Source organism: Haliaeetus albicilla, chromosome 8, assembly GCF_947461875.1.
Source record: "Haliaeetus albicilla chromosome 8, bHalAlb1.1, whole genome shotgun sequence".
Lineage (NCBI taxonomy): Eukaryota > Metazoa > Chordata > Aves > Accipitriformes > Accipitridae > Haliaeetus > Haliaeetus albicilla.
Genome location: NC_091490.1, coordinates 37435694 through 37462922, shown reverse-complemented (window position 1 = coordinate 37462922; position 27229 = coordinate 37435694). Strand labels below are relative to the sequence as shown.

Below are 27229 nucleotides of genomic sequence, written 5' to 3'. Positions count from 1 at the left end.
TATGTGTTTTACCAGCATTGATGTTTTCTGGTGTTGTTCATTGATGGAAGTGTTGAGTAGCATAGGAACGAAGGCAGATCCCTGTAGTATTCTGTGTAAAACACAGCTTCATGACTGTTCTTTGATTTTAAACTGAATTTTAAGGCCTATCCAGTTAGGGTTTGTTGGTTTGTTTGGTTTGTTTTTTTGTTTTTCAATCCACCATACACTTTCAAGTGCATAAGGAAAAGGCAGTCTCTTTACTGTTACATTCTTGTCTGGGGGCAAACTAGAGACTTTATTTCTTGCAGTTGGAATCTCCTCCCTTTGGATTTGAGTAGCTCATTGATTTAATAATTGCACCTACCCTGTTCTGGAGCAAAACATATCTAATGTTTACCTCTGAAATTTTTGCAGTGAAATACATGTTTTCTTGAGCTGTGTGTATCTTGGGTTACTTACCAGTTAAAGCATGCAGCTGTGCACTATAGAAAAACTTCAAGTGGACAGTCCTGTTCTGTATGTTAGGTGTTATTTTTATCCGGCATATACTCTTGCAGCTTTCTGCTACCTGAAAGCAGCAAGTGGAACTGTGGGTGACACAAAGGTGGGGTTTGCAGGCTTGCTTGCCTGGGTCCTGTATTGCTGGAAGTTAAATGGAAAATTCGTAGTGCAAAGGCCAGTTAAAAGATGGATTACAGCTGACAAGTGTAGTCAGACTGTATTGACATAAGTTTAGGTTAGAGAGAAATAACTGCAATTATTCTGCAATCACAGATCTTTGTATAAAATATTGCCCTAGTTGTAGATAGTGTGTGTGTATAAAATACTACCCTAGTTGTAGATAGTGTGCGTGTGTACTCATTTTTCTGTGGGAGACAGAGGAACAATGACCTTGTCGTTAGGGTGCTAGTCAGGGGCGTGGGAGACCTGACTTGAGTGCTTGTGTTGCTAGTTGAGTGCAGGCTTCAGCATGTCGCAGTCCCAGATGGACTTATCAACATGAGGATAACAGTATATTCCTGTCTCACAGGAGTGTTGTGGAGAAAGATCTGCTACAGATTTTCAGGCCCTCAAATGCTGCATTTGTATAAGGTTTTAAATACTTTGGAAGATGGATAATACCTGGTGTTAATACCTATTATTGAAACTGCTTGATTTTCTTCTAAAAAAGGATGCTTACTAGAATGGGATTGGGTGCAAGGAGTTAATTGTTACTCAGCAGTTCTTTAACACTTAGGTTTTTACCGAAGTTCAGAAGGGAAGTTCGAGAATAAGGTCCTGCATTTGATGTAACTCTGATTGTATGCAGTATTTATTTATTTTGTAATGAGCAATTTCACAATTTGAACTTAAGTTTTCAGTGGTGTCATTTGGGACAATCCCAGAGGAAGGCCCCGTTACATCTATGGCATTAGCATTTAGATTAGTGTTACCATTAGTTATGACAAATTCATAAGTGGTCATGGGACTTCATTCCTGGTATCTTCCCAGGACAGCAAGGCTTCAGGTGAATGTGTAATGCATGTGACTTCTTCTCTGTTGCAGGTGTCGAGAAGGCTTTCTTGGAGACTACTGTCAGTACAGAAACCCCTGCGAAAGCAATACCTGTAAGAACGGGGGAACTTGTGAAACTACGTCTCTGATAGGAAAGGCTACCTGCAAATGTGCTCCAGGGTTCACGGGAGAGGATTGTCAATACTCTGAATCGCACCTCTGCTACGTGTCCCAGCCCTGCCGGAATGGAGGAACTTGTCATCCCCACAGCCAGGAAACATATGAGTGTGTCTGTCCTCCAGGTTACACAGGTGGGGTTCTGTGTTTGTACCTCCAGACTCCCTCCTTTGTGAATTACTTCATCCTGGAATGTTCTGGGGCAATCATAATATGCTCTCAAATTTACTAGCTCCAGCACAGGAAAAGAGAAGAAGTCTAAATCACTCCCCTTTGCTTTTTTTGGTCATGGAGTAGGGAATCAAACTCTTTACCCTTTACACGTAAGCAGAAAGACATTCAGATCTTGTGGCGTTGTCCATGTGGGAAAACTGACTGCAGGAGCTACTCTGGAGTGGCTGTTGCACTTTGAGTTCAGAGTCTACCTTCTGGAAAAAATGAAGTAAATTTTGGCCAGCAAAATCTTTCTATGGGAAAACTATAATTGGGTGCCTGAGGGGAAGCATGGAAACCCACTCCTTTCTTGAAGGGAACATAGAAGAAGAGTGACTGTCAGTGTGTAGTATAATTTCAGGTCATGGGTTATTTTTATAAATCACAATATTCTATATTTTGCTGCTACCCTGTAAATAAAGTGACTTTGTACTGTAACCAGCAAATTGATTTTTGTTTCAAATATACTACTGTAAAATGCAGACATAAATTTTCCTGTAATAATTTTAAGATTTAGTACACCAGTCATTTTGAGGTAGCATGAAGGAAATACTATTTTCCGTAGAAATAACTTCTTATTAATATAGTGTTCTGTCTGATCCTACAGGAAAGGATTGCCAGTGGATTGATGCCTGTACATCTCAACCTTGTGCCAACGGAAGCACATGTACTGTATCTGGAAATAAGTTCTCCTGCATCTGTCTGGCTGGCTACACTGGCCATAAGTGTGAGATAGATGTGAATGAATGTGCCACACCGGGCCTTTGTCAACATGGTGGGACCTGTGTCAATTTGCCTGGTTCATACCGATGCCAGTGCAAGCCAGGCTATACAGGGCATCGCTGTGAGAGCATATATGTGCCGTGTTCCCCATCACCGTGTATGAATGGAGGAACTTGTCATCAAACAAGTGATTTCACCTTTGAGTGCAACTGTCTGCCAGGTAAATGCTGCTTCTTCAAAGTGTCTGGTTTTGTAGTCTTGTCACTGCATTCCTGTCTGTGTTTTTCTGAAAACTTCTCTTGGAGTTTCTGTGTGATGCTTGTGTAATGTAAGGTTGAAGGGAGAAATCTCAGCAAGGCAGGAAGCTCTGCTAGGACATTAATTTCTGAGTGTCTGTATTTCATAATGTGGAAGGGAAGAAAAGGGAAGACGGCTAGAAATGAGATATCTTTGGAACCCGGTTGGAGGCAGAGAATCAAATAGGTAAGAACTACAAGGTAGGTTCAAGATTAAGGTGGTATCTCCTAATGCCCATTTGGAATGCCAAATTCCATGAACATAAACCCCAACAAATAACATAGGTTTGTTTCAGTAAAGGCCACAGTTAACTTCAGTGCTTGAATGAAGACAAACATTTGTCTTTTTCCTTCTCAGTCTTTACTCTTAAAACATACTAGTTTCTGTTACCTTCCTTTTTCTCCTCTAGCTCCTCCAAATCTTAGAAGATACCATTTCCAACTCACCGCACCCTTTTTGTCCTGTAATACCTCCAGATAAATTATGCTTGCTTGTCTCCTGATGCTGTTCGCTGCCCTGAGTTCATCCACAGCAGGTGTGATGTGCTTACTCAGGATCATGGGCTGTATTGGTTTTATGCGTCAAGTTGGGCTCCAATCACCAAGGCATCCATCTCTAAAATGACCATATGTCACCTGGTTGTGACCCTGGTGGTCTCATCCTGTCCTGTTCCTACCCAGCCACTTGTCATACTGACCACAGAGCAGTACTAGTTGTCTTTGTGTATCAGGGGTTTTTTTTTTTTTTAGGCTGATATTTTTTTACTGAGTAATTCAACTCCATGGGAAACTGATTGTTTGGAAATGCTTTTGACTAGACTTCCTACTTAAGTGTATTGCAGTTTGGCACATGAACACTTGGTGTGTGGTAATCTAGAAAAGTAAACTCTCTACCCTTAAGCATTTCTCTGTTGTTATTTATGTGAAAGGTGTAGCTGCCATATACTGTTTAAGATGAATGTAGAGTGACTGTGTTCTCAGGAGGATCGTCTGGAGTTATGGGTATGTGTGGAAAGAGCATTTAGAACTTGTGAAGAAATGTTCTCCCTTTAGAGACCTTTGTCTTGAACTGTTGGCTCAAATCACCTTAAATGTACATTGCCAGCCTTAGCTAGTGCCTGTACAACAGCTTTCTGGGCTGTCTGAGCAAGCACGTGACTTTGAAGAATTTAGGAAAGTCGATCTTAAAACAGAAGGATGTATCATCTTTATTTTTGTGTGAAAGCAACCATTTCTAACTATGCTCGAAGAAACTGTCCTGGTTTCAGTGCTTGAACATACAGGGTCTTTGAAAATGCTGTTATCTTAACTGTTTAACATTGTCGATGACATGGTTAGTGGGATTGAGTACACCCTCAGCAAGTTTGCTGACAACACCAACCTGTGTGGTGCGGTTGACATGCTGGAGGGGAGGGATGCCATCCAGAGGGACCTCAACAGGCTTGAGAGGTGGGCCTGTGTGAACCTCATGAAGTTCAACAAGGCCAACTGCAAAGTCCTGCACGTGGGTTGGGGCAATCCCAAGCACAGATACAGACTGGGCGATGAGTTGATTGAGAGCAGCCCTGTAGAGAAGGACTTGGGGATATCAGTGGATGAAAAACTAAGTATGAGCCAGCAATGTGTGCTTGCTGCCCAGAAAGCCAGTCACATTCTGGGCTGCGTCGAAAGAAGTGTGGCTAGCAGGTCGAAGGAGGGGATTCTCCCCCTCTATTCCACTCTTGTGAGACCCCACCTGGAATACTGTGTTCAGCTCTGGAGCCCCCAACATAAGAAAGTCATGGACCTGCTTGAGTGGGTCTAGAGGGCCATGAAGATGATCAGGGCACTGGAGCACTTCTCCTATGAAGACAGGCTGAGAGAGTTGGGGTTGTTCAGCGTGGAGAAGAGAAGGCTCTGCGGAGACCTTAGAGCAGCCTTCTAGTAGCTAAAGGAGGCCTACAGGAAAGCTGGAGAGGGGCTTTTTACAAGGGTGTGTAGTGATAGGACATGGGGTAATGGCTTTAAACTGAAAGAAGTTAGATTAGATGAAAGGAAGTTCTTTACTGTGAGGGTGGTGAGGCGCTGGAACAGGTTGCCCAGAGAAGTTGTGGATGCCCCATCCCTGGCAGTGTTCAAGGCCAGGCTGGATGGGGCTTTGAGCAACCTGGTCTAGTGGAAGGTGTCCCTGCCCATGGCAGGGGGGTTGGAACTAGATTATCTTTAAGGTCCCTTCCAACCCAAACCATTCTATGAACTAACAGCTGCTCTTAGGGGGTTTATTCTTCTCTGCTTTGCATCTTTTTAAAATGAAATTGCAAAGTAAGTATCTCTAGATTAACAGGCTTGATCAGAAATTCAGAGTTTTATTAAAGTTAGATCTGTTTAGCCAGTTTAAGGAGTCTTAAGATCTCATGCAGAAGCGGTGTGGTGGGGGGAAGAAGAGCTGAAGTTTGAAGGACTTGATGCTGTAAAGCTGATGAGACAGTTTGATTTCCGTGACTCTTACAGGGGCAGAAGGCTGGGTAGGAGCACATTTTTCCCTCAGACAAGCGTGTGGGCTGGCTATACTATGGTCAGGAAATGAAAATGAGATTACTATAGTAACAGTTATACACCCACACTGCTCACACACGTTTTGGATTATTAGCTGCTTTTTTGGACTTGTTACACAACGTGTATAGTGGGGGTGAGTTGATGTGGCTTTGAGAGCCTTCACTTCTGTATTTCCTGTATTTAACTTGGCCATGTTGTTTTGCTAGCTTGATTTTTTTTTTTTTTTTTAAAAAAACTAGTCATTTGAAAAACAGCAAAAAGAGAGGTTGGAGAGGCCAAAATGCTTACATTAAACTCTTGGATAAAGGCAAGGCACCCAGCCATTTCTTCCCCCTTACAGTCAAGCATGCGGCATGAAATTTCTGAAGTGTTGGAAAAGGTTCTGTCTGGGAAGGAAAGGTCAACAGAGAGAGAGAAGAGAAATGGTGGTCTGTCACGCCCAGGGAAGATGTGAACAAGGCCTGCTCATCTGGAAGAGAGTGCCAAGAGTATGGACTAGAAATTCTTCTTTAGCCTCCTTCTCTGAATTGGAGCAATGCCGACGATACTGTGACTATAAATGGAATTGCTCTAACCCTTCCTTCTGGACTGCTTTAAGATGTTACTGTAGCTCAGCGTTATGGCAGTAGAGGCAGGAGGCAGTTGCCTCTTGAACTGCTGGAATGGTTTTTGATACGATTTTGCATCTTGTGACCTGTGAAACTGCTTTGAAGAAACTGATTGTGCCCAAGCAGCAATTTAAGCATAATTAGGTTACTCCTGGACTGGCCCCCAAAATAAGTTCTTGTTTCCTGTAGATGTTTTCTTCTTTGCTTTTGAGTAAATTTCTTTTTTTGTAAAAACAGATACATGAGAATGAGAGCTTGAAAATACAGAAAAAGCCTACAACCTGGCGTTACATGTCACAGCAGTTTTTTCTGCAGTGGTGGAAGTATTGTTTTTCCATGGTGTAGTCAAGCTGCTATTTTAAATTCTCAGGTTGCCACTTCACTTGTGGATTTACACAAACAAATCCTGCACTAGGTAATTAATGAAGTCATGTGTTAGAAGAGGTCAGCATTTGGTGGCAAGTTTAAGTGAAGAGTTATAAATACTGTCAGTATTACATCTGTATGAAAGGTAACTTATTTTCTATCCATCTAGTGTAATCATTTTTCCTCTGGGCTTTGATTTAGATAAAGGGATTGTAGACAAGTGAGCATGTTAGGTAAATCATAACAGATAGTTATAGTAAAAAAAAAAAAACTTCTGTGAAAGAGGCTTAACCTGAAGCATTAGCAACTCCTTTAAATATAAGAATGAGCTTGTAGTTATAAATATTTGACAAAAAAGGAGTTCATTTGGCAACTAACCTTTAATGGAATGTTAAACAAGTCAATAGAGGAAGTTCTTAGCTGGGAAAGTGATTATTCATTGTTATCCATCAAAATAATTACCCATTAACTAAGATAAGGACCTTAGGGAATTCCAAGGGCTTGTTCAGGAAACGATCTGTCAGGCTGGAGCAGGCTGTTTATGAGAGCTGGAACACTTCCTGGGAAGAGGAAGTAACCTCATGCCGGTTCGTAGCAGAGTGTCACGCTGCCCCGTGCAGTGAGCATCATGAATGGGGTCTAACAGACACACTGAATTTCCCGTGGTGGGGAAGACCCTGCTTGCTGGGATTTAGAGATGAGCTGCCTCCTGTGGGGTGTGAGGTTCTGCATGGTGGCAGTCTTGGGGTACCAGATGGCGTGCGTGCCTCTCTGCTCTGGGTGAGCTGGCTCTCTTCTGTGGAGCAGCCCACCTCATGTTTATTTCAAGAAGCTGAACTGTCGAGCTGCATGCAGGCAACTGCTGTTGGGTACCTGGTATGCAGAACCTTACTTCTGTGTTAAAATGATGCAGGTCAGTTTTAGTACTAATTTCTTGTCAGCAGACCCTAAATCCGGCAATAATATGACATTTTCATTCAGGTATAATTTCCTGTCCCAGTAACTAATTGGTCCTGCAGAAAGTCTGAGCTGTAATTTATAGGTTGAAATAAGGCTAAGGATTAAGATTTGGAGGGAATTGGATATGGTGCTCTGGAATGGGGTAGAGATTTCAGATGACATAGGAGTAAAGTTATCTGCTTGTATCCGTCTGTGTACTGGAGGAGGAACAATATGCTGTTAGCAGTGGGAACACTTTTCCCCTTGAGGTTCTCATTCCTTAGTTTGATGTGCTTGGAGATAGAGAGCAAAAGTCAGGATATGTATTGCAAACTGTTCTCTGGAGGGAGAAGGCAAAGGACAACATGTGAGTCCCAGCACAGGGGGAAACAGGAAGCAGTGTCAGGTGTCCAAATACATCAAAACGCTGAACTCTTTGGCTTTCTGGAAAAGAGTCAGGTTATGTAACTGCAGAATCAGATTCTGGGACCCAGCTGAAAAGCTCACATGTCTCGGAGCAACTTCATGCTTGTTGTGCTCAAACATAGGTGCGTTGACTCTAAAGGACTGATTTTGAGAATGAAAGCTAAACTTCACTAAGACAGTTTTATTTATAAATTAAGCAGATCACAATATTGTGGTGTAAGTTGAAGAGGACACAAAAGTCATGCCTTTACAGCTTTTAGATGTTCTGAAGCTAAGCCAAAGTTGTTCTTCAGAGTAAGACAAATTTAAAGGGAATTTGGGAGTTGGGAAGTTTCCAAAAAGGAAACTTGTGTTTTCTTCAGCTGTGCACTCAAAATAGTGTCATCTTCACCATTTCAACCTTTCTTGATTCCCTTTCCCTTGGAGCTATATTTTGACTAAGCACACTTGGCTGCGTGTCATTTCTCTTGAACCTTTTACTACGTTGTTGGGGTTTTGTTTTTTTTTTGTAAGCTCTTTTGTGTTTCTATTCTACTGTCACTAGTGGTATCCTGCAGCTTTTAGTGTGGGATTAATGGTTTTCTACATTTGCATGGGATGCTTGAGGACCAGCTCTTAGATGGTAGTATAGCTGGTTAAAATGTGAAAATGTACAATGGCTTGGTGAGGTTTTAGTATTGGGGTGACCTCCATGCTTTATTATTACTCAGAATCATTGGGCCACTTTAAATTTGTGTGCAGTACAGTGAGATAGTTTTAAATAAATGCCCGCTGTCAGGAATTTGTTTACTGGAAAGTAGGGTGGGCCTTCATATTGTCTGAGCTGAAAGGATAAGAACTTAAACCTTTCATGTTTGTGGTTCTGGGTGTATTTCTATGCTGATCATGTTGCTGGCATGAGTGCAGTCTGTGGTCAGTGGGATGATTCTCCTCAAGCTGAAAAGCAAGCTGATAGGACACTCCTGTGTTTTACAGCTGAGCCTTTGGTCATGCATGGTAGCTTTACACAGTTTTAAACACAATGATCTGATACTCATTGTATTCCTTGGTAGTTGTTCCTCAGCATCTTTTGCCAGGAAGGCACTGCTGTGATTAGGATTCAGACTAACCAAGTTATATTTTTTCTTTGTTTTAATCTTCCCGACCACCATGAACTTTGCAGGATCTTGGGTGAGGTTGGGAAGGGCTTTGAAGGGAGAGGGTAATATTGCAGATTTTTGGTTTTCTTGGGATTGTTGGGTGGGGTTTTTTTTTTGAGTCTATTCTTCCTTGCTGATAGATGCTGATGTACTTGATACAGCTTGGCAACAGCACTCCTCTTTGCTTCTGACTCTTACCTGTAGTATTGGAGAAGTTCAAGAGGTGGGAATGCATACAAATCATCTCAAGTCTCTTGAGAGCAGCAGTAGTCTGGAGAAGCTGTGTCAGAGCTTTACAGTCTCAGTCTCATCTGCCACACAGCATGATCTGTGTTGGACCAGATGTTGCTTAGAGGGTCTATGTGACTTGACACAGATGTTATGGAAGTGTCTGGAACAGGGCATCAAAAGTAGAGGGGTCAAAGCATAATTTGGATGAGAGGACTGTGTCATGTTAATATTACATTCCAAAGCAGTGAAGAGGCAGAGCTGATGTTTTAAATTAACGTGTGTGTTCTGGAATCACTTACTTCATCCACATTAGCATGCATCCACTTGTGCTTTGATAAATAGCACTCTCATCCAGCAGAAATGGCAGGTTTATTTAATGAAGCATGAAATAAATCAGCAGGGGAAATTGAGGGGAAGATGGATTATTGATGACTCCCTTCCCTAATGTGCCCACTTATTTGAAAGGAGAGGGAGCTGTGGCAAGGATAGTTTGCCAGTGTGGCTAGTGTAGCCTTGATTTTCATTGGGGAAGGGTGTCTGTTTTCTTCTGCTTTTCAGTCAGGACTTAGTGTATAAGCATTGCTTGGGTGGTGGCTGATTTGTTGATTGACTGACTTGTCTAACACTGAAAAGGACCAAATCAGGAATTTGGAATCTCATTTTCAAAGCATGGAAGATCTTTCTTTGGCATAGCCAAGGCATGTGAACTATGCTGAGGTATTCATGAAGTGAACGCCAGGCACTTTTTTGCCATGGGAAAAACTTGTCCTGGCTGATGCTTTTAACTGCTGCTTGGTGGGCAGTGACAGGTTTACCTCATAGTAAAATAAATGTCTTGGTCTTCACTTTGTTTGCTTTGAATGACAGTGCTTGTCAGTCACTTAAAGAAAAAATACCTTTGTCTTTTTGGTTGTGAAAACGTATTTGGCCATCTATCCGCAGTAGTAGTGTTTAACTGTGTAATCTGACCTGCATGCTATCAGCAAAGGCATTCAACGAAGTCTCTGGTCAGTGTGCTACATTGAGGTTCATCAGGATTAGGTTAACAGGGCGAGTGTTTAAGAAAAAAAGGGGGGAATCTGCATGAAGGGTGAATTCTCTTCAAAAGAGGCTGGAAGCCCATTTCAGTCTGCTGTGTTTCTGCTTTGTCCAGGTTTCGAGGGAAGCATCTGTGGGCACAACGTTGACGACTGCCCAAATCACAACTGCCAAAATGGGGGTATATGCGTGGATGGTGTGAACACGTACAATTGCCGCTGCCCACCACAATGGACAGGTATGTACTACAGAAAACAAATGCAGGACTTCTGGCCTTCACCCAATGTACAACTGGAGTTGCATATGGCTGAATGCAGCTTGCATCTGCGCCTTGTTCTGCAGTCTGGGGAGCAGCTGTCAGTGCAACCCTTAAAAGAAAATTGTTTGCATCAAAGCCACCACAATGGAGGGCAGTTTCCCATTGCACCAGGCAGTGTTACAGGCTTTTGTGCGCGTGGGTTTGGCAGACAGGTACCATGATTCTTGAGCCACAATGTAGTGCAACTATCAGAGCTGCACTTGTGCTTGAATGGATTACTTTGTAAGAGGATACTTGTTTTCCAAAAGTACAAAATGTGGCTTTGGTATTATTACAGGTATGCGCATATAGCAATGCTTTGCTGATACATTTGGGGGGTATTTTTAACCTGGGATAATGATCCAAGTAGATAATAGTAATGCTGCTGAGGAACAGGGCAAATCTGAAAAGAGGCGTAAGTGGGAGAAAGGGAGGGAAGAGAAGTGTATGGGAAGCTTATGTTTTTGCTACTGTATTTTCCCGCTGTGACTGATTTTTATCTGGAGTTCTCTGACTAGCAAAGCTACTTTTGCTTCATAAATGAGTGTGCTTTACTCTGAGTCTGCAGCGGGAAAAAGTGTGAATTTCAAGAAAGTGTTATGCATGATGTAAGGAAGCAGCTTACAGGAAATTCAGTGTCATATTTAGTCACAAAATGGCTCCATACCTCAAAAATAAACAAATACCTCCGGTTTTGGGGTGGTTTTTTTTGAGTCATACTAGTCATTCTTAGCTGGCACACTTTTTCAGTTGAGTATGGTTTTGCCCTTCTTTCAAAATCATAGATAAAAAAACAGCCCTAAAACTGGGAAATTGAGTTATGGACTCAATTTGCATTTTTTCTTTCATAGAGTAAATTAGGATACTTTTTTGGAACTAAGCTTGAACTAGCTCCTCAGGTTCTGAAGAACCTTTAGCACGTTTTTCTCTGTATCTAGAAAATACTATGTTTGAAACCAGAACATCTGTAGTGATTGGTAGTTGAGACAAATGCACTGCGAGGAGTTTGACTGCTAGAGACCAGACGTTTCATGTTGTTCTATCTTTTTTCCTCAGAAACCATCATTCTCATTATAAACCGGTTGTCATTTTACTGGCAGCCTCCTTTGCAGTTAGAACCCTCATTAACTTTAAAAAATTATATAGTCTTAAATGAAGTTAAAACCACATAAAAGAGTGAAATGAACCACTCCTTGCATAGCTCTTTGAAACTAGGTGTTAATAGGAGAAAATGAGTCTTCCCCTTAATGAGCAAGTGCCCTTGCTTCTATACTGCTTCTCTGTCTATATGTCCTTAAAGCCTGTGGAAAGTGAAACCTGCAAAGGAAAACATGAAGAGAGCTTGGGTGTGGAGCCAACAACCCTTCAGTGACTCCTAAAATCTTGCTCCATGCCACAGAAATTATGAACCTTGTTATGGCTTCTAGTGTCTCTCAGTTGTAAATTAATCTCAGGCTTATTCCTGAAACGTAGAGGATATGATGGATCATGTGTGTACAGTGTGAGTATATAATCTACAAGGGATTATTTTGCTTTGTAGAGGCATCGTAAATTTAGCTTGGCTTACAGGATTTGGGTGGATAGCTGCTGTCAGCTAAGGATGACTTCTGCAACTCACCTGGAACAGACCTTGGTGGTAATAGGCTGTGATTCTCTTTGGTTTTGTGGTAGATTGTCTCTCTGATTAACCACTGAAGTTCTTTGCAATGCAGTTGTGGTGGTTCCCTCTCTGAACCTCTTATGGGCTTTGACTGACTAGCATTGGAAAAAATTTAGACCTGTGTAGTGGCCTAGTCTTGTGCCATCTTTCTTCGGTGTGGACAGTCTCTCTAGGAAACCTGTGTGCGTGAAGGATGCTTCCCTTCGGTGAAACCCTGGACAGAGAGAGGAACTCCCCAAGCCTTATGTTCCCATGGCTTTCTAAAACACGTTAATGGAATGGGTTTTCTGAGAATTTCCTTTGTTTATGGTGAGGTTAAGGTTATCAGCGTAGCAGTGGTTTTAGATGATGGCTTCTCAAGGCCGTTGACTTTCTACATGTCAAGGTCAGGTCAGTTTGGAACTAAAAGTGGTCTCACCGTTTAGGAAACAGCAGCTTGGCTGTTTGAACAATGAACATTAGAGCCTTTGGGGAACTGAATGGTCTTGTCTGAAATGAACAGTGCCAGTTTCAGCATTCAAACTAAAACATGAGTAACTTCACAAGTAGCTATGCATGTTTGTATTGGCATATGTTTGACACATGTAGGGCAGTAGCTCTGTGCATCCACAGGACGCCTTAGCAATAGCCATTTGTCTGCAGTGTAACTGCTGATCTGAGTGCCTGTGGAGGATGCAGGCTCACGATGGCAATGGAGGGCTGTGTTTGGGGTCTTCTCTACATTGCTTTGCTTGAAAGCCTGTGCAGTGAAATGCTCTTGGCCAGCTGGCCTTTAAGAATTCACGTATTGTCTGTAATATTCCTTTTGCCCAAGAAATGTGTGTGCAAGTGATGTCCCATGACACCCCAAAATCCTGTCCAGCTCCACAGTGAATGCAGCCATGTGGTACGAGTGGACAAACATCTTGCAAGTCACCTGAATACCTCTTGTTCTAGTGTGGTCCTGCATGTGATCCCAGCAGTGACTCTGCTCTGTCATCTTGGTAGCATTTTCTTAAAAGAAGTTTGTTTCTCTGAATGGACTTCAGTCCCTTTCCTGCATCTTCAGTTAGAGACCAAGAAGGTGCAGGCGAACAGTACATGTCCAGCTTGGAAACATGAGGGGTGACACTGAGGCAGGGCATAAGATAGGGAAGGTAGATGGAGGACTGCTAGAGTAGTTTGGAGAGAGATTATTTTTTTCAAGATTAAACTGCAAATGATGCCGACAGGAGTAAACTACAATAGAAGATGAGTTACTCGGCAATAAGGAAAAGTTGTGTAAGTGCAGGTCCATCCTTTGCAGAAACATGGTTTATAACATTGTAAATCACCTCTCAGGTAAGTGAAGAGGGGAGAGCTGAGCAAACAACTCTTGGAGTCTGTGTCTCTCCTGATAAATGCTTATAGCCTAATAGTGTCAAACTGAGAGTGAGCACTTCAGGAAATGAAAAGCCTCCAATGAGACCTTAAGGTTAGAGGACACTGTGCTGCTTTAAAAAAAAAAAAAGGGGGGGGGGGGCGCAAAGATGCATGTTTGTAAGTAAATGTCAGCCAAAACCAAAAGGCTGTTAAATTTTCTAAAACTACTTAACAGTGTAGATGTGCTGTCTTCATAACAGTTCTGCAGTCTCTTCTTTCAAATACTGACTTGTCAAGTAATCTTGGAGAAGTTTAAATTGGTCTGTTTGCAGTTTTAGTCTTTATTTAATCTTTGTGCTGTGGATGATGATCTAGCATGTTTGTTAATATAGTTTGTGCTTCATGGCATAGAGAAATCAGTCCCATTCCTTGCTAGAAAAATCAAGAAGCTGTACTGCATCTGATGAAGAATAGTTTTGTGTAAAGTAATATTGAAACACCCTTTACTGAAACAGAATCTGTCCCAATTCCTTTTGGTAACCATCTGCCTCTTGTAATTCCCTGACAGGTGGTAGGCTGGACATAACTATGCATTTTTTTAAATATTTTTTCTGCTTGCTGCTGGAATCCAGCTTTTGAGAGGCTGTTTGCTTTCAGTCTAATTTCCTACTCCTCAAACAGAGCTCATTGCTCCTTTTTTTTTGTTGAAGCGCATGCCTTCTCTTTCTCATTTTGCTGCTTTTTCTGGAAAAATAAAATCTTTCCTTTCAGAAACAATGACAAATTCCTGCTGTCACTAATGTTTTTGTCACCTTCAAAGTTCTCGTATTTCATATGGTTATAGTGATTGTCAACCTCATAAATTTGTAGCTGGCAAGACAATCTTGGATGTGTTTTGGTGAAACTGCCCCATATCTTTCCTGTTGCTGAATGTTAACTGATTTTTTGTTTGCTTGTTTAAGGATGATTTTATCTTGTCCCAGGCTAAATCCTTGGCCAGAACCAGTGTTTGTTGGGTCCTTTCAAGGCCCGATTTTGCAGATGTGTAATGAAACTTACCTTTTCCTGGAAATAGATCAGGATGCTTTTGTAGAAGACTGAAGTCCCTTCCTCTGTGTGTGGCAGGCCAGAGAATTTGGTGTGTTTTAAGTGTGATTTGAGTCAAAATTAGCCAAAAATCCCAGCTGATGTCTGTGCCATGTGAAGACTCTGCTTTATGCTGCTGTTCTGCAGCAGTTAAACCAGACTGATGGGCTGGCTCACTGTGGTCTGAGGAGGAAGGTGTCTTTGCCTTTTCTCCCTGTTCCCAGCCACTCTTCCCTTTCCCCTGAGCTCACTCTGGTATTTGTTGGAGTGTGCCACTTAAACTCACTAATCTAGTAAAAAATTCTGTGCAGCTGCCTTTTTTTTTTTTTTTTTTGTCTGGGATCAGGAATTAAAATTCACGGAGCAGTCTCATGGGTGAGTGGATGCAGAGGAAGTGATGGCAGTCCAGGGCTGTAAAGTCATGTGGAAGGTTAGCGTGTCCTTCCACAGGACACGGTGAAACCATCTGAGAATTGAAAGGCTGCTCAGTTGTTCCAGACTACAATTCATATAAAGAAACAAGCCTTTGTTTAAAATGCACCTGTTTACTCTGTTGATCTAATGTATGCAGCTTTGCTTCAAGAAAGATGACTTGAGAATTTGGGTACTAAAGTGATTAACGATATAAAATGCTGTACATGCTTTTGTTTTTCTTGGCTGAGAAGGACTCCTACTTCACTGTGGAAAGTCTGCAGTGTTTCAGAGGATCATCATAATCTGTGTTTGGCCCAAATCACCTTTCAAGGATGGTGCACAGCAGAGATTAAGATTTGTATCCTCCATTGAGTTAAGTCCTTTGCACAGTTTGCTCCTGAAGTGCTGCATCAGGAGTTGTGGGATGAGTCTCTGGGTTGGGGGACATACTATGTCCACGCTCAAGTGGGTTTTGGAAGATCTATGTTATAGTACTTCAGTTGCAGGCTTGGCCTGCTTGCCTCCTTTCATTACGTCTATCCCTGTAGCTGGCAAGGCGAGACTCCCATGGCAGTTGTATTTATTTAGGCTTTGTTTTCCCCTGAAAAGGGGGCTCCAGTGAACTGTATATTTTAAAATCTAGGCGACCTTTGTCTCAAGGGAAGCACAGTGAGCTAACAGCTGACTCCACCAAATAACTCCAGCATTGGGAGCTAGCTTAAGAAGCAAATGTTTGTCTTGAGCAGAAAAGCTCTTCAGGCAGCAGGGCTGTGCTTTTTAATTAAAATAGCTGTTAGCTTGGTCATATGCTCTTAAACACTAGCACAAGGGTTACTTTTTCTGCAGAGCTTTAGGCAGGAATTTTCAAAGGGGGGACTTAAGGGTTCGATTCCTATTTAATTAGAGTAATATTTGCTCCCTACCTTGGTTTTCTTTGAAAATACCAGCCTTAAACTCTGGGCAGACGTGACTTTTCTGTGTTAAGAAGGGAGGATAAACATCAAAAGGCTAATGTTTAACATTTTTATGTAAGATTGTATGCTCTGGTATTTTGTTTTTTAAAACTTTCTTTGCCAAATACCACTTTCCTCAGCTCTATCACACAGTATACAGTAACAAGTTGTGTTAACTTAGTGTTCAGAAAAACACTGCCTTGCTGGAATACTTAGGGGCTTGAAATGTAGATGAACTAACTCTGACACTAGATGACCTAGATCATAAATGTTGAACATGCCAGTCTCCTAAATGATGGAATACGCATTCTTGCTATTTTCTATAGAGTATTTATTATTACCTGACAGAGGGTGCTGTTGGGGTTGCATTCTTTTCTGATTGTGGTTGGCATGTGCATACATAATGTGCAAAGAGCAGTCTTTACCCTTGTATTAGCACAGGGAGGATTGTTCAGACTCCTGTGAGAAGTGCAGTCATCTTTCCTAGTGGTGTAGCAATGGTACACTTCCTGGTGCCTTTCCAGGCTTTATTAAAAAGCATAGTAGCCTCTTTGGTGCTGGCTGAGACCTGCCTACGCCAAACTTGGCACGTTGGCTGGTGATTTGCTTGTCACTTCAGTAGTATCTCCAAGAGACAGGTCTCTGAAAGAGGCCAGGAGGGATTACGATTCTTTTTCTTTCATGTTTGAATTGGCAGATACAAAGGGAGCAGGGAGCACGTGGCAGCCTCCGGAGCTGACAGCTTTAAGTTTGAGTGTACAAATGATTTGAAGCATTGGACATAAAAAAACTTTATCCTGGATGTTGTTTCTCTTGTGGTACTTGATTCCAGTGTTGTGCAGAGCAGATTGATTTCAGAGGCATTAAAAGTTACACCATTAGTCAGTACCTTATCCAATATGGATTCTGGAACATGTACTACAACCTCCCGTTTGTTTCATGCTGCTTTCCATTTCCCAACAGCAAGCCTTGGTTAGGAGGTAGCAGTAATAAAACACCTGAGGTGTTAACAGCTGAACTGATCTGATGACAGAATGACAGCATCCAATTTAGACCACGCTGCTGCCTCTTCCCTTGCGCCTTTGGTGACTTTCCAGGCTGTGAAATACTCTTTGTGATCCAATGTGCCAAATAATCTCTTGTGGAGCTGTCTTCACGTTTTCAGTACATCTTGCATGATTTTGGCATTAAAACAAAATAGGCTAGACCACTCTGGTGAGGCTGGGTTGGTGGATGTGTGCTGTGAGACCAGGCTAATAGGTAACAGTTGTTTTATCTGCAGCTGACTTGTTTCTGGCAGTTTCTGTCCCTTCCCTTGTACTTAGAATGAGGTGATTTGTCTTTGGATAATTACTGAAGATGGATTGCTGAGATAGCTTGAGAATATGAAGCTTTTATTGTAAGATTTGGCTCCAACTGTTATATTTTTGCCTTGCAGATCTTTTCACTTGTTAGGTATTTCCCTGATTCACTGGATTTTCTAGAGCAGGTAAAGAGAATGGCACAATGGAGAGTAGCTTGGTGATGTGTATTTCCTTTTGGTTACTTCTCTATCCTACTGCTGTCCCCAGTCATTTCACCTACTACCACCATATTAAACCAGTCTGTTCTTATGCATCACTAATAATTTTTAATGAATTTTCTGTTCACTTGTATTACTGCCTCTGAAGAGTTCAGTCAGGACTGCCCTCTCTACCCAGTAGTCTGTGGGGAGTGATTTAGGGCAGTATTTAATGGATCAGAGTGTGCATAAGTCTCTTAAAGCCCAGAGTTTTGTATTTGGGGGTTGTAAAATCCCTTGTAAAAGCCCATTAGTTCCACTACATGCTTCCCAGTGTGGTTATGAAATTAAACTCTTTTCTCCACCATACTAGCCTAAAATAAACACAGATGTTTATTCTGCTCACTACAATTGTAGATTCATCTTCAATTGTTCAAATTCTATATTAAGCTCTTAAATTCTATGATATCTTGGATGGCATTTGACATTGCCCAAGATACAGTAGAGCTATTGAAAACAAAACCAAGACCCCAACACCTGAGGTTTGGGAATGGCTGCTACTGCTTTGCTGCTCTGTAGTTCTGTATTTCAAATGGAAGAAAGATGCTCTGAGATCCTGGGGAAGAAACACTTTTGAGAGCTGTGATGCCTCTCACTTCTTTAGAAGACTCCTGTCAGGGAAAAAATATTTGGCTTCATTCCCTTTTTTTCAGGGGATACTACTGTAATACTTAAACAGGGAAGACCTTTACTAAAGACACATGCAGCTGGGGGCACTTTTTGCAGATGTAGGCAGTGTAGTCCGGTGAATTCTGTGTGTGCCTGAAGCCATCCTTGGAGCTGAATGCAGCAGGCCTATTCATCGGGTTGCCTGCAGGGAGCTGTGGAGGTGGCTTTGTTGGAGGGTCTGGAATTTGGATGTCATCTGGACATCACACTTGAGATCCCTTTCTCTCAGTATTACCTGCTTATTGATCTGGATGTTCATGTCTGTATAAAGATGTTGCCTCTTTCAGAAAAGTCTGAAGTTCTTTGCTTTGAGTTACTTTGTGTCAATAAAGCAATTATATAAATGATAAATATTTTCTTTTGTATACTTTGCCATGTGCTGTATCTTCCCTGTGATGACTGTTGTATTATACTTTTTATCATCTGTCTTTCTCCCTTTGTGGGTAACAGTTGCTTTGTAAGTCTCTTACGAAATCCTTCTCTCCATTGGTCTGTCGGACTCTGAACTCTACCCCTTTTCAGTGTCTTTATTCAGAGGTGGTGGCTTCAATACTGCAAAATGTATTCCAGACTGAGGCTATGCCATTGCTATTACACAACAACTGTTTGCATTTGTTATTCTTCCTTGTAGTCAAATGTCTTGTCAGTGATGTTTATTTTGTTGATTAAAGCTGTGATTGAACAGAGGTCCCCACTGACCTCTTCCAGGGAAGTTGAAGTGTTTCCTCAAGGAGTGCCTAACCTAAACCTTCTGCAACAAGTCTGTTTGCCTTTGTATTTTACTTGGCATTGGTGCATTAAGCCTTGTCTGCTGTTGCACTGTGCAGCAACCTTGCTTGGTTAAATTTGTCTGAAATTACTTGGCTTCTTCCTGGATAATATAAAGGTTATTTTGTAAAAGATACTACTGCCTACTGTTCATCTCCTTCCAGGCCATTAATTAAATGCTCCTGTGCCTATATGTATTCATTAATTGTAACTTAGTTTTTTTCAAGGAGTCTGGATAATTCTGTGGGTTAAAGACTAATTGAATGTTTTTACAAATACATAATTCAAAAACATGGGAGCTAAAGTATTTTTCATAAACACCATGTTACTAGAAGGCCCTGTGGTTCCATGCAGTTTTTCCGTTACTTTTCATTTGCTGAGGAGACTCACACAGCAGCTTGAGGAAACTGAGCTTTGACCTGACTGACCAACATGCATTGGGTTATGATGTCAATGCAGACATTTTACTTGTGTTACAGGAAGGAACTGGGCAGAGAAATGTCCTTCCCCAGCCAAATGTGGTCTGCCACTTGGCATCCTGAATGAACACACGGGTGATTAGAGAGGGGAAGAAACTGTATGGTCCCTTGCAGTGTGGCACTGCTAACCTTCTGCCACAATTAGATTCGGTCATTTATACAAATACTGTTTCTTATCTCTTAGCCTGTTCTTGAGTCTTGATAAGATACTCTTCACCTTCTTACTTAATAGTCCTTTGAAACTTGGAGAAAAAAATGTAAACAGTTCTAATAAGCCATGCTTTCTTTAGCTATGCTGATCATACTCGAAAAACCATATAACAATCTTTGGAATACTTTGTGAATTAAATTACTCTTTCAGAGCGTTTCTGTAGTTCTGGTTTATAGCTTCCCAGATAGTCCTATCGAGAGAGCTAGTGAGCTCTTCCCTGTGTACTGGAGCACTAGTTTAAGATAAGTGACAAACTTCTGGTGAGGTGCTGAGTGGATGGGGGCATAAGAGCTTCTTGAAACCTGATGTTCCTCTTCCAGTGAGTCTCTTAGGACCTTGAGGACCAGTTTGCAATTCTCACTGGATTATATTTCCCTTCCAGTATCCCTAAACTTTTAAGATACTGTGATTTCCAGTTCAGTCTTCCACTGCTGTCATGGTTGTGATTTTGAGAGAAATGCACATTGCTGTCTCCTCCCAGCTCAGTTTTCGAGGAACTGATTTTTTTCAAGGCACGGGAAGGTATTTGCATCCTTGTCCTGCTAAATGTTTTTAGTGCCTAAACTGCCTGTGAGATTTCCTCTCAGGAGCTTTAGCCTCTGTTACTCCAGCTGCGTACTTTCCTGCTGGAGAGCTGTTAAGAGGCCAAGAAAACTTTCTTCTTTATGGAAAGTCTGCTCTGCCAAAGACAAAGACCTCTGATTGAACTGACTGAAGGTCCTGCATTCAGCTGCAGGATCAGTGCAGTTGGAATTGGGGTTAATGCAAAGCCTGCATGGTTCAGTAGGATCACCTTTTGGTATGTTGCTGCTTTCCAGGGTGACTGTTTTGGTTTCTTACTTGCTCAAGCTAATGCTCTACTTTTTTCAGTGTAGGATTGTACTCGTTTTATGTGCTATCTGCCTTACCCTTATAAATCAGGCTTTATTTTCTTTTTAACATAAGACCTCTAGGAGAAGGGGCTGGCTCTTTCTCATCAATGAAATCTGCTACAACTGCTTGAGGGGCCTTGAACCACTGCATCCTATGTCTGCCTAAAGAAAAGCTCCCAGAGTTCCTGTCCAGTTTCTCCTGCTGGTCTGAAAATGGGCACAATCAAAGCAGCAAACATGTCTGTCTTACTCCATATGGCTTTTCTGAGGGGAAATATGCAGGAAGTAACTCAGTTTCATAGTGGGCAAAAAGTGCTAAGAGTTGAAGGCTGTTCCCTTTTTCTACTTCCAGTTTTCAATTTTGAAATACCACATGGACTAGCTGTTTACTTTGTACAAGGTCACTTAGAACCTGAGTCGGCATTTTGCTGATTTCCCAGGCTCTGCAAATATCAAGGTCAGGTTACGCTTTTATTAGCTTCTTGGAGTAATTTGTGTTTCCTTTCTTGTTGTCTTTTATATGTATGTTTCTACATTTCCATTAAAATATTGTACAGTTAGTGTATTTGTGCTTGCCTTCACTTGTTCACTCTATATTTACTGTGTTTCAGAAATGTAATTGAAACTAGCAAGAGCACAAAAAAAGAAATACCTACAGAAACTTGCAGCTAAATGGATTAACACATAGCTGAAGTGGTTGTGGCATTCAGAAACACTAGGGTTATGAAGATGTGTATTACTGTACAATTCATAACAGAGTTTGTACTTGGAAGTTGAATTTCAGTTTTGTGAATGAGAGACTTGTTTTCTGCTTGTTAAGAGTGTTAGGAAGAATCAAGCTTACCAAGTATCATGGCTACAAATAAATATACTTCGTTCAGTTACAATTGAGTCAAAGCAGCATCCCTTAAGTAAACTGTTTCAGAGATCTTTTGTCTCATTTGATTTAAATCGACCTAACTAACCTGGCAGAGAGAAGTCCTGTGCAGAATATTCACTGAGAAGTCTTAGAATTGAATCCTGGTTTATGTCTGACCCCAAAAGATACTTCTGTTTCTGCCATGAAAAAATAATTCGGGAAGCTCCCAGGACAGACACTACATTGAAGATCTAGGTTGCTAACAACAGGAGTATCAAATCTTTTCTTTGTAGTACCTGCCCAAAATATTAATCTATTTCTTTTGCACAAGGAGTTGAAGTCTCTACTGAGGGCAAATCAGCCCTTTTGGGAGAATGAGAGGTTGGGGCCATCCTACAGTCCTGCTAAGAATTAAGTCATAATACTGCCTTGAGGGAGGGCAGTTGTGAAAGCCATTTACAAATGTGTGTGCTGGTTTTGGCAGGGGGGGACACGGGACGGGACCAAACGAAAAAACCCCAACCCTCCCACCCACAAAAAACCCAAACAAAAAACCTGTCTTGAAGAATTACAATATTGACCATTAATCCCCTGTTGTTAATACCTAAAGATTCAGAAGCACTGTATAAGCAACCAAAGGCTATCTAAAAAACCCAAACTGCACCAAACCATCCCACCTAAAAACCCTGTATTTCTCTCTTTTGAAGACTTTGGCCTACATAATTCATTTCTAAGACACTCAAGCCCACTTCAGTAATAAGGTCTCAAACATTGTCAGTGACCTTGAAATTGCTTTGCATTCTTGCCAATTCACCAGGTCCAGTTAAGAAATGTGAGTGCCTTGGACTTTAGTCTGGGATTTGTAGTATTTTAAAACATGGTCCTAAAATCTTTCAAAAACTATTATGCTTATATTGCCCAATGGTGATGAGACAGAGTACTCATTAATGTAGTTAGATTGATATGCTCTGCTTGCCTTAAGTTGCTTTTGATTTGTATATTTTTGCCTAGAAGTTGAGCCTGGATTTCAGTTAACTTCAGTAAAGAACAAGTTTTTTTCATTAAAATACTCAATGGTGCAATGCAATAGTTAATTGCTCATTTATGCCCCTCATACATTGAGTTGAATTTCCTTTGGTTTTAAAACAAGCTGCATTAAGATGGAGCTCTGTTTGATTCATATTCATAATTAAACACAAACATGATTGTGATATGGTAGCTGCAAAAGGTGTATTGGAAATCTGGGAAGCGAAGTGGAGATCAAGTTTAAGGAGCTCAAGCAAGTGTTGATGGTACTGGTGACACTTGAAATGAGAAATTAAAAACAAACCTAGAGAGTTTATATGAGGGAGTAGTTTGCCCATCTTTGCTTAAACAACAAAAACAAAACCCCACCATAAACCACCCCCCAAAAAAACCCAAAAAACAAAACACAAAATGTTGCATTTCAGGAGTTCTATTCAGCCTATCACAAGGCAAGTGATTTTGAGAGAGGCATAGTACTCTGGAGTGGCGTGGCAACTTCAGCCCTGAAAACTCTTCAGGCTTTAGTGAAACCAATTTAAATTGGTTGCGCTTAAAAGGAGGATGTAAATGCTGCAAGAACGTTTCTGCAAAATGATCGTGCTACAGATGAGTGTGTGTCAGAGAGTACATTCTTTGATCTAAGTTGGGCCCCCTCCAAGAAAAGAAGGAAAATCACTTTTATAATAAGCAAATAACATTTTGATTTTTTTTTTTTTTTAAAGGAAGTCAATTGTGTTGAGTTGCAAGATATGCATGACTACTAGGAATCAGTCTGAGATAACTGACTTTTTTCAGTTTGGTTACTGATAAGCTAATATCAAAAGCTAATGAACAAACGACTTCTATTATGATAAATGTATGGTTTTGTTTTTTCATAATGTAGAGAGCTATGTTTTGCAGATAACAATATGAAGCGTTAGATTTCCCCACAACTGTTTTACTAAGTAAACTGGGAAGTGAAGATTAATTCTGGAAACTCTATTGTAATTATTGTTACTGTTAAAATTTTATTACATTTTTTCACGTGATAAAACCCATGTTTTGAAGTAATCCTGCTGATGGAAGGAACACATGCACAGAACAAAGTGACTTTTTTTTTTTAATAATTTTATATCTTTGTCACTAAGGGAAAAAAATCCAGAGCTCACAGGACCAAAGGCTAAGGTTTAAGTACTTCTAAAACCAAAGGAATCATGATTTGAGTATAGTAGATGGAGATGGTTAAGACTGAACTTTTTTACGTTCTTGCCAACAATAAATGTTTCAGTTCTGTGTATTGGAAGAGGGGGTGTGCGTACATTTGCATCAAAATTTCTGGGCCATTAGTAAACAAGGTGACTGTTAAGCACTATCTAATAAGTATTTTTAAATTGGCAAACCTGAATAAACTGGAGCCCAGGCAAATTGGCAGGGAAGATCTGTGGCCTGCTCTTGAATTTCTTCTTCTTAGAATACAGGGGGAATTCCAGGTAAATGTAAGTGTGCAGCTGATACAGAAGCTGGAGAGGACAAATGGGAGGGAGGATCTTGGTAGCAGCAGCACAGTTACTTAAGAGTCTTGACTCAAATAATGGAAAGCCGCTGTAAGCTAGTGAGGGAGTTGATGGTGTCAGCTGGAGGCGGGGCAGGGGAGGTCACATCAAATAAATCTAATCTTGTTCTCTGATAAAGGGCAGTCTTTTGGTGCTATGTACATTGTACCAACATTTTAGGAAGGGTGGTAAAAGCAAGTTACAAGGAAGTGTAAAAAAAAAAAAAAAAGCTTGCTTTCAGTGCTAGAGAGTTCTTAATAGAAAGGGGAGAAATAGTTTATCAAAAAGAAGATTGTGGACTGTGACCAGTACTCTGGTTGCACATGTGCACCCGTATGCCAGCCTGGGAGAAACTAGCTTTTAGGTTTTATCTGTTGAAGAAACTCCAAATAAGAATGAATAACTTGAAACTTAAGCTAAACAATTTCAGCTTAAAGGTAAACCATGCAACTTTAATCAGGAAGATGAATAAGTGTTGAAACAAAATATTGATGCAAGTGGTAGGTTCTCCAGATCTTGATGTCAAAGCAAGATGGATTTGGGTAAATAAATACTTTAGTAAATGTGAATTGTAGAGCTTCCTAGAGATGTTACTGTGAAATTCAGTATCCTGTGAAACTGATTTCATACTTAGTGGTCTAGTTGTCCCTTTCCTTAAAGCTCCCTGATACAGTGTACATTTATTTCCTTCCCTCCAGTATCTCCAGTCATTAAAGCATTTTATTGGAGTATTTATTTTGTCTCTGAAAAAAAAAACCCCAACAACCAAAAAAACCCCAACTATTTGTGGTTATCTGTGGAAATACCTGGGGGTAGGAAAATGAGTATTTTGGGTAGAGGAGTCTCAAGAATTCTATTCTTCCTCATCAAGTAATATTCATTGCATAATTATATAGGAAAGAATTAAGTTCTACTGACAAGAATTACTTTGCTGCTGGCCTGCTGACATGTCTTTGGCCAAGATTTTCTTGTGATGCCATCTTCTCTCTTCTTAGTTCCTCTGGCTGCTCTGCAGGCAGACCTTTATTCTTTCTACTTCTCACGTCCTCACAGGTTTATCTTCATATACTGCAGGCTGCCTGCTGGTTCTTATACTGTACCTTTCCAAGTTATTTGCAGTTCAGCTCCTGCATTGGGGTCATGTATGGATGCCAGTTGTCTTTTGCCTAATTTGATGACAGTGTTGTTGGAAGTTCTCAGGCTTGAATGTCCTAGAAATAAGACGTGGCAATCAAGTTGGACTACAGCGTTTCCCTGGGTTATGTTTTCTGTGCAAGAGTCCTCTTGTGTCCGAGTGTCTGAACGTTTATTAAACATGTTCCTTTCTGTGCATCAGGCCAGTTTTGCACTGAAGATGTTGATGAATGTCAGCTCCAGCCCAACGCTTGTCAGAATGGAGGTACCTGCACCAACCACAATGGTGGCTATGCCTGTGTCTGTGTCAATGGTTGGAGTGGGGACGACTGCAGTAAGAACATTGATGATTGCTTCACTGCCTCCTGTGCTAATGGATCTACTTGTATTGATCGAGTGGCTTCTTTTTCATGCATTTGTCCAGAAGGAAAGGCAGGTAAGGACAGAAAACTTGTATAGGTCTGGTACTTAATAGAAGATACTTCCTTAAGTTTATGCACTTGCTTGAAGTGGTGTGTTAATTTTACACACTTTGTGACCAAACCAGGAAGAACAAAAGGAAACATGTGCTGTCCACGAGCAAAGACCTTTTAACCTCTGTAGCTCAGGACAAAGAAGTATGTGTGTTAGGCTGGAAGACAAACTTGTAGTTTAGATTGCAAGGAAAGCAGTTCTTTTTCTAGCACTTAGCAGGACCTGTATTTGCCTGAGAAGTTATGTGTGAGGGTGACTTGCTCTTTGCCACTTATGATAATTGTAATTAAAAGTCTAGAAGGCAAATTCAGATATTTTTGCGTGAGTGAGGATGCCCTTACTGGTATAGTGGAAAATTTGCTGTTGTAGGGTAGGTAAAAATACGAAGGTCTCCTAACTACTACCCGGAAATACAAGTGATCAGCATATCTGAATTGAGAAGGTGAGCTTCATGTGGACCTGTGTTTTCAGCTGTTAGGAATATCATCATGCTGGTTAGAGAACAGTCAGTTAACTGCTCCAAGGAGGAGATTTTGGTAATGGTAAGCCATTGTATTGTTCCAGAAGTGCTGGAGACACCTCTGAAGTCACAGAATCTATATTTAAATATAATGTTTTATAAGTGTGTGGTGAAATCCCTGTGGTAGTCTATAGGTTGAAGCCTGTAAGATATTATTGCTCAAGCTTCTGGCTGTAGGATTCTCTATTTGAAACATCAGGACAGAGGATTTGCTTGTGTAACATACAGTCCAACTGCTATATCTCAGTTTTCTGACTAAACTCTCGGTTGCTTCTCTAGGTCTTCTGTGCCACTTGGATGATGCATGTGTTAGCAATCCATGCCAGAAGGGTGCTCTGTGTGATACCAATCCTGTGAATGGACACTATATCTGCACCTGTCCTCAAGGCCATAAGGGAGCAGACTGCACTGAGGATGTGGACGAATGTGCAATGGGTGAGTTTCTATTTGCTATTTTTGAGTACATGAACAAGGAGTTGGGTTGTTAGCTTTGTGAACTAACAGAGGGGCAAGAATACACATTTCGTTATAGCTTCTCAACAAAAGTGCGACTCCTTTGCTGTTCTCCCCCTTCCATTTCAGCATCTTCAGATGAGTTTTAAATCTTGTGTGAGACTTGGGGCAAAGGGCTGAGTCAGAGTAGCTGTCCATGTTTGAACTGTTAGCCTCTGGAATATGAAAAGCATCGAGATGCTTAACCATTCTTCATTGTGCAAGAAGGCTTTAGCATTGTGTGAGGAGTGCACGCAAACGGATGTGATAATTAAGCTGACCCTTAGAACTGTAGTGTACAAAGAAGGTACCGCAGTTCGTGTGGGAGTTGTTACAGCTCCTGTCTTGGTAGAAATATATCAAGGCTGTTTGACAGCCAGAATATGGCTGGATCTTTTGAGTGCCTTCTGAGACTGGTGACCAAATGGGCTTTTAAAGCTGTAGTTCTCTGACATCATGCTGTTGTGTTGTTTTGGGGATTAGCTGGACTCTCACAGACTTGCTTATAATTTTGTGAGTGCAAGTTCGTGGTTCTAGCATGTGATGCATGAAGGTAATACCTAACCAGCACTCATGAAGTATTGGAAAGAAGCACTTCTTTGAATTTCGTTCCTCAGCCTGCCTTGAACAAGAGTGCTGTTCTTTTTTGAAAACACATGAAGGGCTAGCTTGGTTGTTTTGTGGCTGTGGCGGCATCTTGTCAGCCTCAGGAG

The 27229-nt window shown here is 41.2% G+C and overlaps 1 protein-coding gene across 5 annotated transcripts in view; it reads left to right on the top strand.

Moving 5' to 3' along the window:
- NOTCH2 (notch receptor 2) overlaps nucleotides 1-27229 on the top strand; it is an 88635-nt gene that overhangs the window by 18808 nt on the left and 42598 nt on the right. For 4 of the 5 annotated variants that reach the window (XM_069789882.1, XM_069789883.1, XM_069789884.1 and 1 more), the window contains exons 3-7: nucleotides 1528-1787; nucleotides 2474-2809; nucleotides 10283-10405; nucleotides 25233-25466; nucleotides 26304-26459. In XM_069789882.1, the coding sequence (XP_069645983.1) occupies nucleotides 1528-1787; nucleotides 2474-2809; nucleotides 10283-10405; nucleotides 25233-25466; nucleotides 26304-26459 (1109 nt within the window). Of the gene's footprint in view, nucleotides 1-1527; nucleotides 1788-2473; nucleotides 2810-10282; nucleotides 10406-20552; nucleotides 21408-25232; nucleotides 25467-26303; nucleotides 26460-27229 lie in introns of those variants that run through there. The other variant, XM_069789886.1, reaches the window with a different exon arrangement.